Genomic DNA, 18,075 nt, shown 5'->3' with positions numbered 1-18,075 from the left:
TGACAGATGTGAGCAAAATCATTTCAAAAAACAACTGCACCAGTAAGGAATACTGAAACTTGTGACAGAGGGCAGGTTGCTTCCTGGGTCAGAGGGCCTGCATTCTCCACCCGGGAACTGGACTTGGGATGAATCACTTTCACTTCTGGTCCTCAGCCTCCTCGTTTGTTCAGTAAGAAAGTATACTCGAAGGCAAAAATGTATTTCCTCCACCAAAAGTTCTATGATTCTATGAATTTAAAAATTAATTTTTAAAATGAAATCCCCTTTTAAGATCATTTAAATAGAAACACTAATTACTAGCAAATTGTGCTTTACAATTCGGGGTAGTGTCAAATCACTCCAGTATTGTGGTGTAACAATAAAAATTCACTGTAAATTCGTAGGTTTGGGTACACAGAGCGCCATCTGTTTCTCCTGTGTACATAATGAAAAAATTTCTCAGTCTTGAACTAGAAAAATTCTGGCATTTGCCCTTCTCTCTACTGTATCATCTTTATACAGGTATTTTGCTCTCACTGACAGTATCTTTAAGTAACATGGGCTCACTTTCCTCAGAATGCAGCCCTGGTCTCATTCTGCTTTCTGCTGCAGTGTGATTTTATTGATTATTTCGCTTCTCTTGATCTGCATTTCCTTCCATACTTCCACTCCTCTCCCCTCCCCAACCCTGCCCTGCACAGGCTCCCTCCTTCCTTCCACACTTCCCTTCCTCTCTAGAGGAATGAATTAGCTATGATTTGTAGCTTATTTTGGAGAATAAAGCTAGATATTTATTTTGCCTAATGTTCATTTAGTAGAATAGTTATCTCCTATTACCTGACATAGGTTTCTCTCATTCTTTTAATGTTTAATTATACTATTTGGGGACCTCTAAGCAGTTTTGTTTTTGTAAATTGAGATTTTTAAAAATTAAGAAAAAATGTCTTCTGGTGCATTTTAACTTAATCTCTGTAATTGTTAACACAATTACAAAATATTTTTGCAAGTCTTTTTATTATAGACAAAAACTATACATTATACTGGTTTGAGGACATCAGCTTAAAAAATTGGAAGCTATAATGTGTGTGTGTGTTTTGTCTATTTATCAGTGAAAGTATTTTTCATTCTTTTTGAACTGAAGAACTAATTAGTAAATTAATGATTCATATCCCAGCACATCCCTTGACATATGTGGTAACAAACTGCATTTGTCTGTTTCTTGTAAAATCTTTTATATCAAGGAAATGGCATTAAAATACAAGCCTACTTTGCTGAATATAGTATAGTTCTGAGCATTTCAGTCTTAAATATCAAATTTTATACTGTCATGTGTCCCTTGCCCATTTGACTTTGTAATTATTTTCATACGATTTGGTGTTCGTGCTTTACTCAAATATAGTCCAACTGAGGGCAGGACTAGAAATGGGAAATTATTGGATAAATTGAAGACATACCATTTTTAAGGAATTAGAGAATATCATATATGCAAAAGTAATTTATTTTTATAGCTCTAAAGTTACATTTGCTTAGGAATATGTATGATTTAGCTAGAGAAAATTTCATTTTGGAAACTTTAAAAGTTTTATCGTAGTTGATTCAGCTAATTAAATATCCTAATTGAATTTACACTAAAGTATTCTTATGCACTGCAGATGGTGATTGCAGCCATGAAATTAAAAGACGCTTACTCTTTGGAAGGAAAGTTATGACCAACCTAGATAGCATATTAAAAAGCAGAGAGATTACTTTGCCAATAAAGGTCCAACTAGTCAAGGCTATGGTTTTTCCAGTGGTCTTATATGGATGTGAGAGTTGGACTGTGAAGAAAGCTGAGCACTAAAGAATTGATGCTTTGAACTGTGGTGCTGGAGAAGACTCTTCAGAGTCCCTTGGACTGCAAGGAGATCCAACCAGAACATCCCAAAGGAGATCAGTCCTGGGTATTCATTGGAAGGACTGATGCTGAGGCCGAAACTCCAATACTTTGGCCACCTCATGCAAAGGGTTGACTCACTGGAAAAGACTCTGATGCTGGGAGGGACTGGAGGCAGGAGGAGAAGGGGACGACAGAGGATGAGATGGCTGGATGGCATCACCGACTCGACACACGAGTTTGGGTGAATTCCGGGAGTTGGTGATGGACAGGGAGGCCTGGCATGCTGCGATTCATGGGGTCACAAAGAGTTGGACACGACTGAGTGACTGAACTGACTGTTAGAAATGGCTTGCTTAAATGTTTTAACATCCTTTTTTTAAAAAAAAAAGAAAAAGAAAGAGAAATTAACATTACAAGGCCGCTCAGATTTCTGGACTTATGTGTTTGGTAACAAAGAGACCCAGAACATGTGCATTTTCAGAGTAGGAGAAAATGGTGAAAATATTCCCAGTTTGAATACAACTTCAGTTGCGTCTCTCTTTTTTTATACTTCACTTTTGCCATCCCCCATAGACTTCTGGAAAATGTATAATATAATCAGTTTTATATAATATAATCAGTTAACTAGACATTTTTTCCTTTTATTTTTAAGAAATAAGCACATTGGACCACTTCCCTAGCGGTCCAATGACTAAGACTGCATTGCCAATGCAGGGGGCCTGGGTTTGATTCCTGGGCAGGTAACTAGATCCCACACGCTGTAACTAAAAGTTCACCATGCCACAACTAAGACCTGGAACAGCCAAATAACTAAAATAAACACATAAATTTTTTAAAAAAAGATGAAATAAGCATTTTGCCCAATTCCAGGGCCATGATTTTTCCTACACCTAAAGCAGTCCTGCCCCTAAGAATTAAACTATAAGATTTGATGTATATGAAAGAATGAGAAAATGATACTGACTTTTCTGTGACTCAGTACTAAGGACAGACTGAAAATACGAGAATTCTAGTCTAGAGGAAAAAAGTTGAGAAAGATATGATTGATTAAAGTCTAAAGATCAAAATGTCAAACAAGGTGATGAACCAAAACATTCATCAATCCCTGGGTAAAACCAAAGAAGAGTGTGTCCCAAGGACTAAAAAACACAGGGTTTAGGGTAAATAAAAGAAAGGGCCGTGTCACATCTATGGAACTGTCATCTGGTGACAGAGACTGAAAAAGACTCAGGCAGATTAATTCTTCACTTACGTAATGAATTTTAAGGGAACCCAAGGGCGCCCCCGAGTAGCATCCCTGACCTCTGAGGTTGACCACAAACCGGAGAACCAAGTTTCTTCAAGAAAACCCCAAGGCCATCCTTAACCAGAATATACTAGTCTGCAAGAGTGTGGGTCAGACCCACTTAGGAAACTTTAAATTCCTACTGGAAAGTGAAAATTTCCTTAGTGGGGTACACACTAGAGAATCTGCCTATCAATCTGATAAACTGTTTCTAGACAAGCAGAGGGAAAAGTGCAGAAAGATATTCCTTGCTCAAACATCTCACCAACCCAATGCAAATATGAAGAGACTCATTGGCTAGTCCCAGGCTCCACAAAAAAGAAGACTCTCTTTTGTTTTCCCATCACCTAGTCCAGGGACCAGCATCTAGGAAGGTTTTCCTAACTATGGAGTTAACAAGCTCTGCTCTAAAACTGTAACTATCTCCCAGAGGGTGTTAAACTAATTATAATTAGTCTTTTATACTGGAGTGGGATTAACAAATATGGAGTTAACAACAAATGTGGGATAGCAAATCTCAGCATTATCAACATATCCAGGTTGGAATGGTTAAGAATATAGAACAGACCAGTAACACTCCTAAGCTCTTGGAAAAATAACAACCAAGATCATCACACCCAGAGAGATTAGGATGTTAAAGACCAAAGTCAAAAAACACAAATGAAAATTCACAAGAATGCAAAGAAAATTAGTTTAGATTGAGTAGGTTAAATGCTATTCATGCCAAGGAAAACATTTAAGGGTGCTCTAATCTAATTTTTGTTAAAATGAAGTTTTAGTGAGCACATACCTTTGTCCTCTCATGTATACACCCAAAACCCATCCTTTCTGTGGGCCTAAGCACAACATAGAAGCTCACATGTGTGTGTGCTAAGCTGCTTCAGTTGTGTCCAACTGTGCAACGCTATGGTTGGTAGCCCGCCAGGCTCCTCTGTCCACGGGATTCTCCAGGCAAGAACACTGAAGTGGGTTGCCATGCCCTCCTCCAGGGGATCTTCCCAAATCAGGGATTGAACCAGTGTCTCTTCTGCATTGGCAGGCAAATCCTTTACCACTAGTGCCACCTGGGAAGCTCGTAGAAACTCAGGTATTTACCAAATAATTAGTATCTCTGAGGATATCACAGTACTCCTTTGAAGAGCATCATTTTCACATAAATTACCAATTATTTAGCCCCAGTGATCACACTGAACATTTCTCTTCCTCCCTTCACTCTCAGAGGTGATACTGAAGATCACTTTGCTTTAGGAATCATAATGAAAAATGAAAGTCGCTCAGTCATGTCCAGCTCTTGGTGACCCCGTGGACTATACAGTTCATGGAATTCTCCAGGCCAGAATACTGGTGTGGGTAGCCGTTCCCTTCTCCAGGGAATATTCCCAACCCAGGGATCGAACCCAGGTCTCCTGCATTGCAGGTGGATTCTTTATCAGCTGAGCCACCAGGGAAGCCCAGAAATCATAATACTTCAATATTACTTTAAAAATAGTTTTAAATTATTTTTACTACAATACTTCAATACTTTACTACAATACTTCAATTTACTTTAAAAATAAAATTAGCTCAACATCACTCATTATTAGAGAAATGCAAATCAAAACCACAATGAGGTACCACTTCACACCAGTCAGAATGGCTGCGATCCAAAAATCTGCAAGCAATAAATGCTGGAGAGGGTGTGGAGAAAAGGGAACCCTCCTACACTGTTGGTGGGAATGCAAACTAGTACAGCCACTATGGAAAACAGTGTGGAGATTCCTTAAAAAATTGCAAATAGAACTACCTTATGACCCAGCAATCCCACTGCTGGGCATACACACCGAGGAAACCAGAATTGAAAGAGACACATGTACCCCAATGTTCATCGCAGCACTGTTTATAATAGCCAGGACATGGAAACAACCTAGATGTCCATCAGCAGATGAATGGATAAGAAAGCTGTGGTACATATACACAATGGAGTATTACACAGCCGTTAAAAAGAATTCATTTGAATCAGTTCTGATGAGATGGATGAAACTGGAGCCGATTATACAGAGTGAAGTAAGCCAGAAAGAAAAACACCAATACAGTATACTAACACATATATATGGAATTTAGGAAGATGGCAATGACGACCCTGTATGCAAGACAGGGAAAGAGACACAGATGTGTATAACGGACTTTTGGACTCAGAGGGAGAGGGAGAGGGTGGGATGATTTGGGAGAATGACATTCTAACATGTATACTATCATGTGAATTGAATCGCCAGTCTATGTCTGACGCAGGATGCAGCATGCTTGGGGCTGGTGCATGGGGATGACCCAGAGAGATGTTATGGGGAGGGAGGTGGGAGGGGGGTTCATGTTTGGGAATGCATGTAAGAATTAAAGATTTTAAAATTTAAAAAATAAAAAACTAAAAAAAAATAATAAAAAAAATAAATAAATAAAAATAAAAATAAAATTAAAAAAAGAAATCATGACCACATAAATCGTCTTCAGTCAAACTGTGAATAAACTCCACAACCATGGGAAAATCTAAAGAGTGCCTCTATCACATAAAGAAGCAGTTCAGGGCCAGTTGTCCAAACCGTTCTCTACCATCACATTCAACCTGTGAGGATAAATCTGGCTTCCTATGGGAGTCAGGGCTGGCGGGTAGGGGCAGGGTAGACAGCAGGGGTGGGAGGCTGACAGAGCTTCAGCAGGGGAGGCAGCTGTTCCAGTAGCCAGCAAATAGCTGGTAATTGGGACTTCCATGACATAACACTCCCACAAGATAAGGACTCCAGTGGCCGTTGTTTCTTGAAAGAACAATGGTTTCCAGCTAACACATGACACGGTTTGTGAAATGACGCTGAGCACTGACCTGTGTATAATGCACACACACTCACGGAATTAAAGGATTATTAGGAGAGCGGATGTCCAGACACTGCCAAAATGTGAACCCACAGAGATAATAAAAGCGCGAGCAGCAGCAGGATTAGACACTGAAAGGATTACAGCAACTTTGCTCCGCACGAGTCATGTGCCGAGAGCTCGGCCACCACGAAAGCCTGGCAAGAGCAGGAGCCTACACTGTCAGTTCTATTTCTTTTTGCTTGCAGAGAACCTGGGAGCTGTGTGTCCTAAAGAACCACAGCCATTCCCTCCAGCCCTAGAAATATCAAGACATCAAAAGGTCAAAGACTCAAAATTAAGGAAAGATTAGAGCAACAAATCAAACATCCTTTAAAATGAAAAACAGATAATCATGCTACATTCCATTAACACAACATGGGCATGGGAGCAGGTAGAAAATGAAAGAAAGAAATTAACTGCTAACAAGCAAATTTGTAAATCTTAAAACTTCAGGTTAATGGAGCCAAGCACTAAGCTAGATAAAGCTCTAGTCCTTACACTGCCAGCTCTGGCTAAATTATGAGTCACTCCAAATGACACTGATATGGTTCCTGGTCCCAGGAAATAGAGAGAAGGGCCTGGAACGACAATAGTCCTGGTGCCTCCAGTAGAACCCTTACATAGGTGTCATCACTGGCAGCCGACTGCTGATAAAAAGTCAGCAGGGGGGAAACATGGAGACTTTGGGCAACTGCTGCTGCTGCTGCTAAGGCGCTTCAGTCGTGTCCGACTCTGTGAGACCCCATAGACAGCAGCCCACCAGGCTCCCCCGTCCTGGGGATTCTCCAGGCAAGAACACCGGAGTGGGTTGCCATTTCTTTCTCCAATGCATAAAGTGAAAAGTGAAAGTGAAGTCACTCAGTCGTGTCCGACTCTTCGCAACCCCAAGGACTGCAGCCCACCAGGCTCCTCCATCCATGGGATTTTCCAGGCAAGAGTACTAGAGTGGGGTGCCATCGCCTTCTCCTTTTGGGCAACTGAGGGCTTGTTAGAAACCAGAGACCACAGCATCAGCCCTGAAGGCTGGTTCCAGAACTATCAGATACAAGTACATACAAGCCTTGTACATATTCTGTCTAAATATTTTGCTGGTGGCAAAAAGACGACTGTGAGACCTCCAACAGAACACCATAATCCAATACAACTGCCATAAGCAAATTCAAGAGTAATATTTCCAAACAGAGCGTAAGGATAAATGTACACTTCAAGATCTTTAAAAAATTATTATGTACTTAGTATAGCCACAGAATTTGAGACTCCTAATGGGATCCTGGAAAAGACCCTGATGCTGGGAAAGACTGAGGGGAGGAGAAGGGAATGACAGAGGATGAGACGGTGGGATGGCATCACCGACTCAATGCACACAAGCTTGAGCAAACTCTGGGAGATGGTGAAGGACAGGGAAGCCTGGTGTGCTGCAGTTCATGGGGTCGCGAAGAGTCAGACACGACTTAGTAGCTGAACAACAGCAACAAACAATGGAATCTTAGAGCTCTTGTGATTCAATTCTCTTTAAATCATGCAGAGCTGTTAGGTAACTTGACAGGAAAAAAAAAAAAAAAGTTAGTGGCAAAGGCAGGACACAGCTCTCTCCAGTTTGTTTAAAGCTCTTTCCATGCCAGAAAGTGACCTTGAAAACTGGTCAGATGACATAGACAGTTTTATTGGTCACCGTGATAGCAAGCAACAGAAGTATGCAGTAATAATTTCAGTAAGAGCAGAGCAGCGCTGAAATTCTGAGGAGGGTAAAAGTGCTAAATGCATGCAAAAAAAAAAATTTTTTTTTTTAAATTAAATTGTGGAAGCCCTTCCTTTAATTGAACTTTTAGCCAGCAATCTGTTGTATCAATCCCAGCGAAAACTATGCTTTATGGAGCCTGATTTAAAATGTAAGGCCAAACAGATCTGGAAAAGTACAGCTTTATCCTTGTACTTAATTTATACTATAGTGTACTGTAATTATGCCTGAAATAAAAGCTATATTCTGAGTAAAGACAAAAGGCTCTTGTTAATGACATTCCATTCCCAATGTAGACTATGACAAAAGGCCTCTTCATTTGGAGCCAACTGTCATTATACTTTGTAGCCTGTATGGAGCTATTGGACTAATATTTGTTCTGGGATTAGTGGTGGGATAACCAATCAGTCAACTCCTCCACTGCAGTTTTCCATTATCCTCAAACAAATGACCAAAAGGAAAAAAAAAAAGAAAATTGGCAGGCAGAATGACAACTATATTTATGAGATTAAACTCTCAAACCCTTCACAGTTTGCTGGGCAACTAATAACCATTTGCCAAGCTGTTCATTTAATAATGAGTCAGCTAAACCAAAAGCAAATGATCCTTCAACCAACCAATGCTACTGTAGTCATAGCCACACTGACAAGCTCCAATTATTTATGTAACATACTTTACTTAGAAAAAGTACAAGTTGGCCTGTACCAAAATAAAAACAAAAAACAAACTCTTCCCATTCGCCAATAGGAATGCAAGCTACCCTGTGGTATTTTTGAATAACTGAAATTTATAGGAGATTTTGTGATTTATGAAAGCCAGAAGGGCCAGCAAATTGTTTAGGGAGTAATTTCTCTTTGTGTACGAGTCGAGACGGAGGGCCAGAAACTCGTCATCCAATTCAGTATAACATGACCTTAGGTCATCTGAGTCTATTTCCTCATTTCATAAAGCAGTGTCAACACTGAGACCATCCCCACCTGGGGATTATGAGGACTGAGTAAAATTCTATTTGTCAAAGCAAAGTAAGCTGTATATTACACAACACAGTCGTAAGGAGGAAAAAGCCAGGTGGGCTGCTTTCCAAGAAATACGTGTGTCCAAATGGGAGAAAACAAGTGGCCTCTGCTCTCTCCTCTCCTGCTTCTCCGGCCCATCTCTACATAAGATACGAAAAGCAACCGGCAATATCCCATTCACTTTGACTTACTAATAGTTCGTCCATGCTGGTCTGGCATTTTTCCAAGTTGATCCGCTTTATTGCTACGCGTTCTTGCCTGGGTTTGCACAGAGCAGCCTGAACCACAGCTGTAGCGCCACTGCCTGAAAGGAAATGGAAACAACATCAGCTGTCAAATGGCACACTGTCAGGTTACCCACATAAATTCTTTTTTTTTTTTTTAAGTTTCTATAACTTGGGTATTCAACACATTACCATCTGAGATCCTTTTAAAAAGATTCTTAAGTTCAAAAATAATTATCTGGATGAGATAAAGGAAAATCTGGATTTTTCTAGAGGATACAAAGACAGTCTCTACACTCCAGAGGCTTAACAATCCAGGAAGGTGACACATCAAAACAGCCCACTGCAATACAGCGTGTTCACGGCTGCCTAGAATAAAGGCTGAGAAAATAATATATCTGATGTCACAAGAATAAAGGACACGAGCATTTCATTACAACCCTGCGTGGAAGCCATTACCATCCTTGGGTACTGGCATTTTCTCATTGTGATGACTTTACAATATCTCAAGCTCTTCTCCCACTTCAGTGCAAACCAAGCCACTGCAGTCTAAGCTACTTGAGGGCTTCCACCAGATGCTACGACTTCTCTGCTCTGAACACTCTCTGAGTTTCTCTCTTTCAAGCTGGCTCTACAATTAGAAGAACAGGAATCAACCCGAGTATTCTCATGTTGAAAGCAGGCCTCTTCAAGGATGCCAAGCAAAATGATGCAAACCTGTAATTACAAAAGCTCTCAGCATTCATATGCATTTCCCATTTCTAAGGTTTCATGATCATTAGCTAATGCACTCAAACTCCTAGGAGACAGAGCCATGTCATTATCCATATTTTATAAGAACAAAATGTAGACGTGTAATGACTTGTGGCAGAGCACAAAGAGCTTCTAATCGGATTTATATTCCGAAGGGGCAAAAAGACCTCCAGGTTAAGGCATCTCAATTCTGCAAAGAATATCAAAAATCTCATTCTCATCACATAAATCTTCTCCCGCTACAAGACTGCCAAGGAGAAAAACAGCCTGTGCAAAAGGGGGCGGATGTGACTGTTTTCTCCTTCAAGTTTTCCTTTGGGTACTTTTTCCCAAATGAGTTGCTAAATATCACCCAAATGGGGGAGGGGAGATTATTTTTGTCAAAAAAGAGGAGAGACCAGTATCAGCTATCCTGATACACATGAAATAGAGGCATGACATTTCCTGTGCAAATCAAGGCTTCCCCACCCCCACAGAAGTGCCCAAATGAGTGTCTTTGGTGCAAAGGTTCTGCCCTGTGGTCTCACCATCAGCTCTGGCCCCCTGACCTGGTGACCCAGCAGGTCACCCAAATGCTCCAAAGACAGGTCTCCAACTTCAAGCATTCCGTTGCAGGAAGCCCCACCTGTGTTCACCAGGGGAGTAAATCCACATATACTGACCACCCACTATACAGTCGCATTTTCCTTGTATAACTGTTGTTACAAGCCTGTGCATTTTTTCGTTGTTGTTGTTGTTAACAGCCTCGTTTTACATGTGAGAACACTAGGACCCCCACAGCTAACAAGCATCTGAGCCAGGGTCTGAGTCAGGTCTGCCACACTCCCAGGTCCAGGCTTTTTTCCTTCTACCCACAAGCCAGAAGCACACTTTTCCCTTGCAGCCTTGTTTTGCCATTGCTAAGAAAATTTCTTCTACACTGTCCTATATTGTTGGAGAAAAGAGAATCAACCTAGAGGGAAGGTCCGAGTGAGCTGCACTCTCTCTAGAGCTCAGTTCTCAGAATGATCAATTCGTCAGTTGGTGGTTCAGCGGTAAGGAATCCGCCTACAATGCAGGAGACTCTGGTTTGATCCCTGGGTCGGGAAGATCCCCTGGAGGAGGACATGACAAACCCCCTCCAGCATTCTTGCCTGGAGAATCCCATGGACAGAGGGGCCTGATGGACTACAGTCCGTGGGGTCGCAGAGAGTCAGACACTACTGAGCGAGTGAACCACCACTACTGCCCTCTCCCTTACCGCAATGCTTCTCCATCAGCTGTCACTCCAAAGTCCCACTGGATCAACCTCACCAGCGTGCAGATCGCAGCATGCTGGGCTCAATCCAGAACGTTCCAGATACCAGAGCCAAACACTACAAAGAGCCCTGCTGATAGCAGAGTGCATTTTCCAGGCAAGGTCTCCAGAACAAGAGCCCATCGCTGAAGGGAGCCCACAGAGAAAGTGATAAGTAGCTAGTTAGCACTGGGCCTGGTATCCAGCAGAGAAATCAACAAACACCTTTAATGAGCTGCTGATGGGAAGCTCAGCCCTATCTATTATAAAACTCCCCCCAGTCCCAGCCCTCCATTCTCCATCCACATCTCAGACCGTTTTCAAACTGGGAAAACTGGAAAACAGGAAAGACGACAACAAATTCCCAGAAAGGATGAAATAAGCGTATGTGATATGCGGCTATCACTCAGAGTCAGTTAAGTGCTTCACTGTAAAAGTCTTCTGGCTTCCACAGACAAATGCAAGAACATGGACACAAAGAAGAATTCTAAAAAGGGGGAGGGATGTTGAGTTGCAAAGGATACCACTGACAAGATGAAAAGACAAACTACTCAATGGGAGAAAATATTTGCAAATGATATGACTGAAAAGGAATTAATATTCAAAATATATAAACAGCTCATACAACTCAACATCAAAAAACAAACTAATAAATGGGCAGGGAAAAAAATACATTTTAAAATTAATAAATAAAAATTTTAAATGGACAGAAGTAAATAGACATTTTTCCAAAGAGGACACGCAGATGGCCTATGGGCACATGAAAAGATGCTCAACATGGCCAATAATCAGGGAAATGCAAATCAAAACCAAAGTGAGATAACACCTCATAGCCATCAGAATGGCTATCATCAAAAAGAGCACAAAATGTTGTCAAGGATGTGAAGAAGAGGAAAGCCTTGTACACTGTTGATAGGAATGTAAATTGGTGCAGCTACTGTGAAAAACTGTACGGAGGTGTCTCAAAAAGCTCAAAATAGAACTACCATATGACCTGGTAATTCCACTCCTGGTTATGTATCTGAAAAAAACAAACGCACTAATTCTAAAAGATACATGTACTCCAATGTTCATAGTAACATTATTTGCAATTGCCAAGATATGGAAGAAACCTAAGTGTCCATCAACAGATATATGGAGACAGATCTCTCTCTCTCTCTAACACACACACACAATAGATATATTACTGAGCCATAAAGAAAAGAAATTTGCCGTTTGCAGCAAGCGACATGAATGGCCTTGAAGGACATTATGGTAAGCGAAATAAATCAGAGAAAGATGAATACTGTATGATATCACTTACATGTGGAATCTAAAAAATATAACAAACTACTAAATATAACAAAAAAGATGTACACTCACAGATACAGAGGTTATGCTATATAACCAGTGGTTACCAGTGGGGAGGGGAGGAGGGGCAACATAGGGGTGGAGAAGTGAGAGATACAAACTGCTGAGTATAAGATCGTTTCGAGGATGTACTGTACAACATGGGCTATATAGTCAACATTTTGTAACAGTTACAGGTGGAAAGTCACCTTTAAAAGTGGTATGAAAAATATTTTTAAGTGATAATAAACAAGAAAAACTTCCATTTTTTTACAAAGGGGAGGGAGTGGTGGGGAAAGTCTTCTATTGGAGCCATGCGACTAGAGGACCGGTACTGCTTTATACATACAGCCGACTAAAGAACAACCGGCAGGTTCTCATCCTGATAAAGAACAAACGTGACGCTTTACAACCGGAGGCGACTGTCACTTCACTTGAGGATTTAACCACTCACTGGACAATTTGGAACAGTCCACTTGGAATCCAAAGATTTCCTTCAACTGTAAGAGAGATGAGCAACAACATTAGGGGTGCAGGGAGCCTCAAAGATCATCACTGAGTCCAACCCTTCACTTTATGGGTAAGGACAGGAAGGGAAGAGAAGAGAGCTCTCATCAGAAACCAGATCAGCCAGGACCTTGAACTGGGCTGCCCAGCCTCCACCACAGTACGAAATAAATTTCTGTTGTTGAAGGCATCCAATTCTTAAGGTATTTCGTTAGGGCAGCCCCAGCTGATTCATACAAAAGACTTTCCTTGTCTGTTCTAAAGTCACAATCACCTATGTGAAAAGCAAAGGAGAAAAGGAAAAATACAAGCATCTGAATGCAGAGTTCCAAAGAACAGCAAGGAGAGATAAGAAAGCCTTCCTCAGTGATCAGTGCAAAGAAATCGAGGAAAACAACAGAATGGGAAAGACTAGAGATCTCTTCAAGAAAATCAGAGATACCAAGGGAACATTTCATGCAAAGACGGGCTCAATAAAGGACAGAAATGGTATAGACCTAACAAAAGCAGAAGATATTAAGAAGAGGTGGCAAGAATACACAGAAGAACTGTACAAAAAAGATCTTCATGACCCAGATAATCACGATGGTGTGATCACTCATCTAGAGCCAGACATCTTGGAATGTGAAGTCAAGTGGGCCTTGGAAAGCATCACTATGAACAAAGCTAGTGGAGGTGATGGAATTCCAGTCGAGCTACTTCAAATCCTGGAAGGTGATGCTGTGAAAGTGTTACACTCAACATGCCAGCAAATTCGGAAACCTCAGCAGTGGCCACAGAACTGAAAAGGTAAGTTTTCATTCCAATCCCAAAGAAAGGCAATGCCTAAGAATGCTCAAACTACAGCACAATTGCACTCATCTCACATGCTAGTCAAGTAATGCTCAAAATTCTCCAAGCCAGGCTTTAGCCATACATGAACTGTTAACTCCCCGATGTTCAAGCTGGTTTTAGAAAAGACAGAGGAACCAGAGATCAAATTGCCAACATCTGCTGGATCATGGAAAAACAAGAGAGTTCCAGAAAAACATCTATTTCTGCTTTATTGCCTATGCCAAAGCCTTTGACTATGTGGATCACAATCAATTGTGGAAAATTCTGAAAGAGATGGTAAAACCAGACCACCTGACCTGCCTCTTGAGAACCCTGTATGCAGGCCAGGAAGCAACAGTTAGAACTGGACATGGAACAACAGACTAGCTCCAAATAGGAAAAGGAGTACGTCAAGGCTGTATATTGTCACCCTGCTTATTGAACTTATATACAGAGTACATCATGAGAAATGCTGGGCTGGAAGAAGCACAAGCTGGAATCAAGATTGGCGGGAGAAATATCAATAACCTCAGATATGCAGATGACACCACCCTTATGGCAGAAAGTGACGAGGAACTAAAAAGCTTCTTGATGAAAGTGAAAGAGGAGAGTGAAAAAATTGGCTTAGAGTTCAACATTCAGAAAACTAAGATCATGGCATCTGGTCCCATCACTTCATGGGAAATAGATGGGGAAACAGTGGAAACAGTGTCAGACTTTATTTTGGGGGGCTCCAAAATCACCGCAGATGGTGATTGCAGCCATGAAATTAAAAGATGAGTAATCCTTGGAAGGAAAGTTATGACCAACCTAGATAGCATATTAAAAAGCAAAAATATTACTTTGTCAACAAAGGTCCATCTAGTCAAGGCTATGGTTTTTTCAGTGGTCATGTATGGATGTGAGAGTTGGACTGTGAAGAAAGCTGAGCGCCGAAGAATTAATGCTTTTGAACTGTGGTATTGGAGAAGACTCTTGCAAGTCCCTTGGACTCAAGGAGATCCCACCAGTCCATCCTAAAGGAGATCAGTCCTGTGTGTTCATTGGAAGGACTGATGCTAAAGCTGAAATTCCAGTACTTTGGCCACCTCATGTGAAGAGTTGACTCATTGGAAAAGACTCTGATGCTGGGAGGGATTGGGGGCAGGAGGAGAAGGGGACGACAGAGGATGAGATGGCTGGATGGCATCACCAACTCGATGCACATGAGTTTGAGTGAACTCCAGGAGTTGATGGACAGGGAGGCCTGGCGTGCTGTGATTCATGGGGTTGCAAAGAGTCGGACACGGCTGAGTGACTGACTGAACTGAATTACGCTATACAACTCAGAAGTTCTCAAAAACTTCCTCAAGTGAAAGTGAAAGTCACTCAGTCGTGTTCAACTCTTTGAGACCCAATGGACTATACAGTCTATGGAATTCTCCAGTCCAGAGCACTGGAGTGGGTAGCGATTCTTTTCTCCAGGGGATCTTCCCAACCCAGGAATCAAACCAGGGTCTCCTGCATTGCAGGCAGATTCTTTAGCAGCTGAGCTACCAGGGGATCCCCCCCAAAACTTCCTAATTAATTCAAACAGCACTAAGAGAAAAGATTCAACTGAAGGGCCTCTGGTAGGCCTCTGTAATCCTCATGACCCTTGAAAGGATAGGCGGACAGAGATTCTATCCAATGCTGGTTCTGACTCCCAGGGTTCAGCGATACTGGGCCTATTTCTACCCATACCTCCGTTTCCTTAACACGCATAATAAAATAACCTGCAACACCTAATAACACAGTCGTCTCACATCCCTGGAAAATGTCGACTCAATGAACGTTAGGCTATCTCTCTAGGACTCATTTCTCCATCTGTAACGTGAAGGAGACAGAATACATCCGTAGTTTATACTGGGGAGAGCAGCTGCAGGTCAGGACTCAGTTTCACGTTGCTTACCAGGAAGATTCAGCTGGTTTAAAAGGAGGAAGAGGTGGGCTAAACTGGGAAACCAGAAGACTAAATGATTTCTAAGATCTGATCCAGATGAGCTTACATGAGTCTAAAATAAAGAGACTAACCCAGAGAATTCAGGAACAGCCATGAATTAATATTCTATAGCTAGATGTACTGACAATGTACTTTTGATATCTAACTTAACAAAATGATTGATTTTTTAAACTCTATTTATTCAGGTTGCATGAGTTCATATCCTAACCCTGCTACCTACTAATTGCTTATCCCTAAACAGCTTTCTTATCTTCTCAATGTCTCAGTTTCTTTCCTTGTAAGATATCAATAATAGTACCAAGTTCATAGGGCAACTGCGAGGATCAAATGAGTTAATACATGGAAAGTCCTTGGAACTGTGCCTACCACACAGGAAGTACTAATTAAATCTCAGCTAGTACTTCTCAGGGAAAACTCTCCAGGTCAACTGGTGTCCTGTCAATTTGTTATGCTAATACCACACAGCATTTAACAATGTCTATGTACCACAATTCATTCAGCCCTTCTTTAATTGATGAATATTCTCTTTTTTTGTTCCCCCACCATTACATACAATGTAGCATAAGCATCTAGTACTTTTAAAATACACATTAGTCAAGGACAAGAACTTTCATGTTAAAGTTAGGACATGGTCAGTAGTCACTTCCCATAAAAGTCAGGATTTAAAAAAGCAAAAAGATAAACAAAACAAGGCACAACATTAGCCGGTGACATGAATGGTTGATGGGGAAGCAATCTATCACATCCTACTCAAATAAAGAGCACCCAGCCAAAGCTTTAACCAGAGTTTGCCCATCTCTTAGCACATGAACGAGCGAGCTCCTTAAGTATGCTTGCTTAGCTGTCTTTCTTGGCAGAGACCAGAGCTGTATCAGGCATTCTTTTTAGAGGCTGGCTGCTGGTGTGTAGTAAACAAAACAAATGACTTTGGTCCAGCTGATAATTTCTTTCAAATCTCTTTATCCATCTTACTCAAGGTGCTCTATTTATATCACATGAGCAACCTCATAGTCCAAGAGGCCAATCAGGTCAGATCCCATGAGGGTCAGCAGCTGGTCGGGGTATGAATGGACACACGCATGAGTCCCATGGGGACACAGCTGCCGCTCTCCCCTGGCCCACTGTCACCAGGTGACATCACCAACCAGGCGGGGCAAGACTGCGACTCTTGCAGAAAAGCTGCAAATCCAAAATTTTGTGTGAGAGCTCCTGAATTAAGGTTAGCGACTAATGTGTAAAGATATAAAAATATTGTGAGTGATATAAAAGCTCACCACAGGCTGTATTTGCCTCCCTGGGTTAATGCTGCTGCTGCTACTGCTAAGTCGCTTCAGTCGTGTCCGACTCAGTGCGACCCCATAGACAGCAGCCCACCAGGCTAAGCTGTCCCTGGGATTCTCCAGGCAAGAACACTGGACTGGGTTGCCATTTCCTTCCCCAATGCATGAAAGTGAAAGTGAAAAGTGAAAGTAAAGTCACTAAGTCATGCCCAACTCTCAGCGACCCCATGGATCGCAGCCCACCAGGCTCCTCCATCCATGGGACTCTCCAGGCAAGAGTACTGGAGTGGGGTGCCATTGCCTTCTCCGGGTTAATGCTAGTTGGCTTCAAAAATGTATCCTTTCTTACCTAAGGGTACAAATTTCAAATTATTCAGTTACATGTATGAAATTGTCATTCTTCTAGATCAAAATGGTCACATTTCCTACATTTCAACATCATACGTGAATGTACTCAGGACACAGGACCAAGCTGATCTACCACAGGTCACCACGCTGCCATCCACCTCATCCTGCTAGCCCACACAAAGAAAAAACTATCAGTGCTGTTTGGTGGTTCGAGGAGTTCTATGTGAAAGGAACCCAGGCCCAGTAAACACAAAGCAAACACACAGTAAACACAAACTCCCCAAACACAAAGGACAGAAACTGCGAGACGAGGGTTAGGTGCCATTTGGTGGACAGACTCTTTTGCAAAACAGATGTTACTGCTGGCTTGTCAGGTACGGGGACCAGGCACAGCAAGGCCGCATTTCTCACAGTAGCTACAAACAGGTGACTTTCCTGAGTGGCCTGGATTGCGTAACAGCCAAGCTGGTGGAGTTATGTCCTTCTGCCTCTGTCCAAAGAACCAGTGAGCACGGTCTCTTTCTGGGGTTGTGGGAGGAGATTTAGAGCTTACCATAAAAAATGATCAAGCTCAGGGTGAGGGGTTTCCTAGTGGCTAAAAAATCTGCCTGCCAATGCAAGAAATAGGGGTTCAATCCCTGGTCCGGGAAGATTCCACATACGGAGGAGCAACTAAGCCCAGAAGCCTGAACTACTGAGTCTGTGTTCTAGAGCCCAGGAGCCACAACTACCGAGACCACGCACTGCAACTACGGAAGCCCATATACCCGAGAGCCCATGCTCC

General features: G+C 41.9%; 1 protein-coding gene across 3 annotated transcripts in view; it reads right to left on the bottom strand.

Annotated features, from left to right (window-relative positions):
- STK39 (serine/threonine kinase 39) overlaps window positions 1–18,075 on the bottom strand; it is a 317,482-nt gene that overhangs the window by 240,812 nt on the left and 58,595 nt on the right. For all 3 annotated transcript variants that reach the window (XM_060409809.1, XM_027964892.3, XM_060409810.1), the window contains exon 2: window positions 8,972–9,084. In XM_060409809.1, coding sequence (XP_060265792.1) covers window positions 8,972–9,084 — 113 coding nt within the window. The remainder of the gene's footprint in view (window positions 1–8,971; window positions 9,085–18,075) is intronic.

The sequence above is a fragment of the Ovis aries genome, chromosome 2, assembly GCF_016772045.2.
Source record: "Ovis aries strain OAR_USU_Benz2616 breed Rambouillet chromosome 2, ARS-UI_Ramb_v3.0, whole genome shotgun sequence".
Taxonomy (NCBI): Eukaryota; Metazoa; Chordata; class Mammalia; order Artiodactyla; family Bovidae; genus Ovis; species Ovis aries.
The sequence above is the reverse complement of the archived record's forward strand: the minus strand, read 5'-3'. Positions and strand labels throughout refer to the sequence as shown.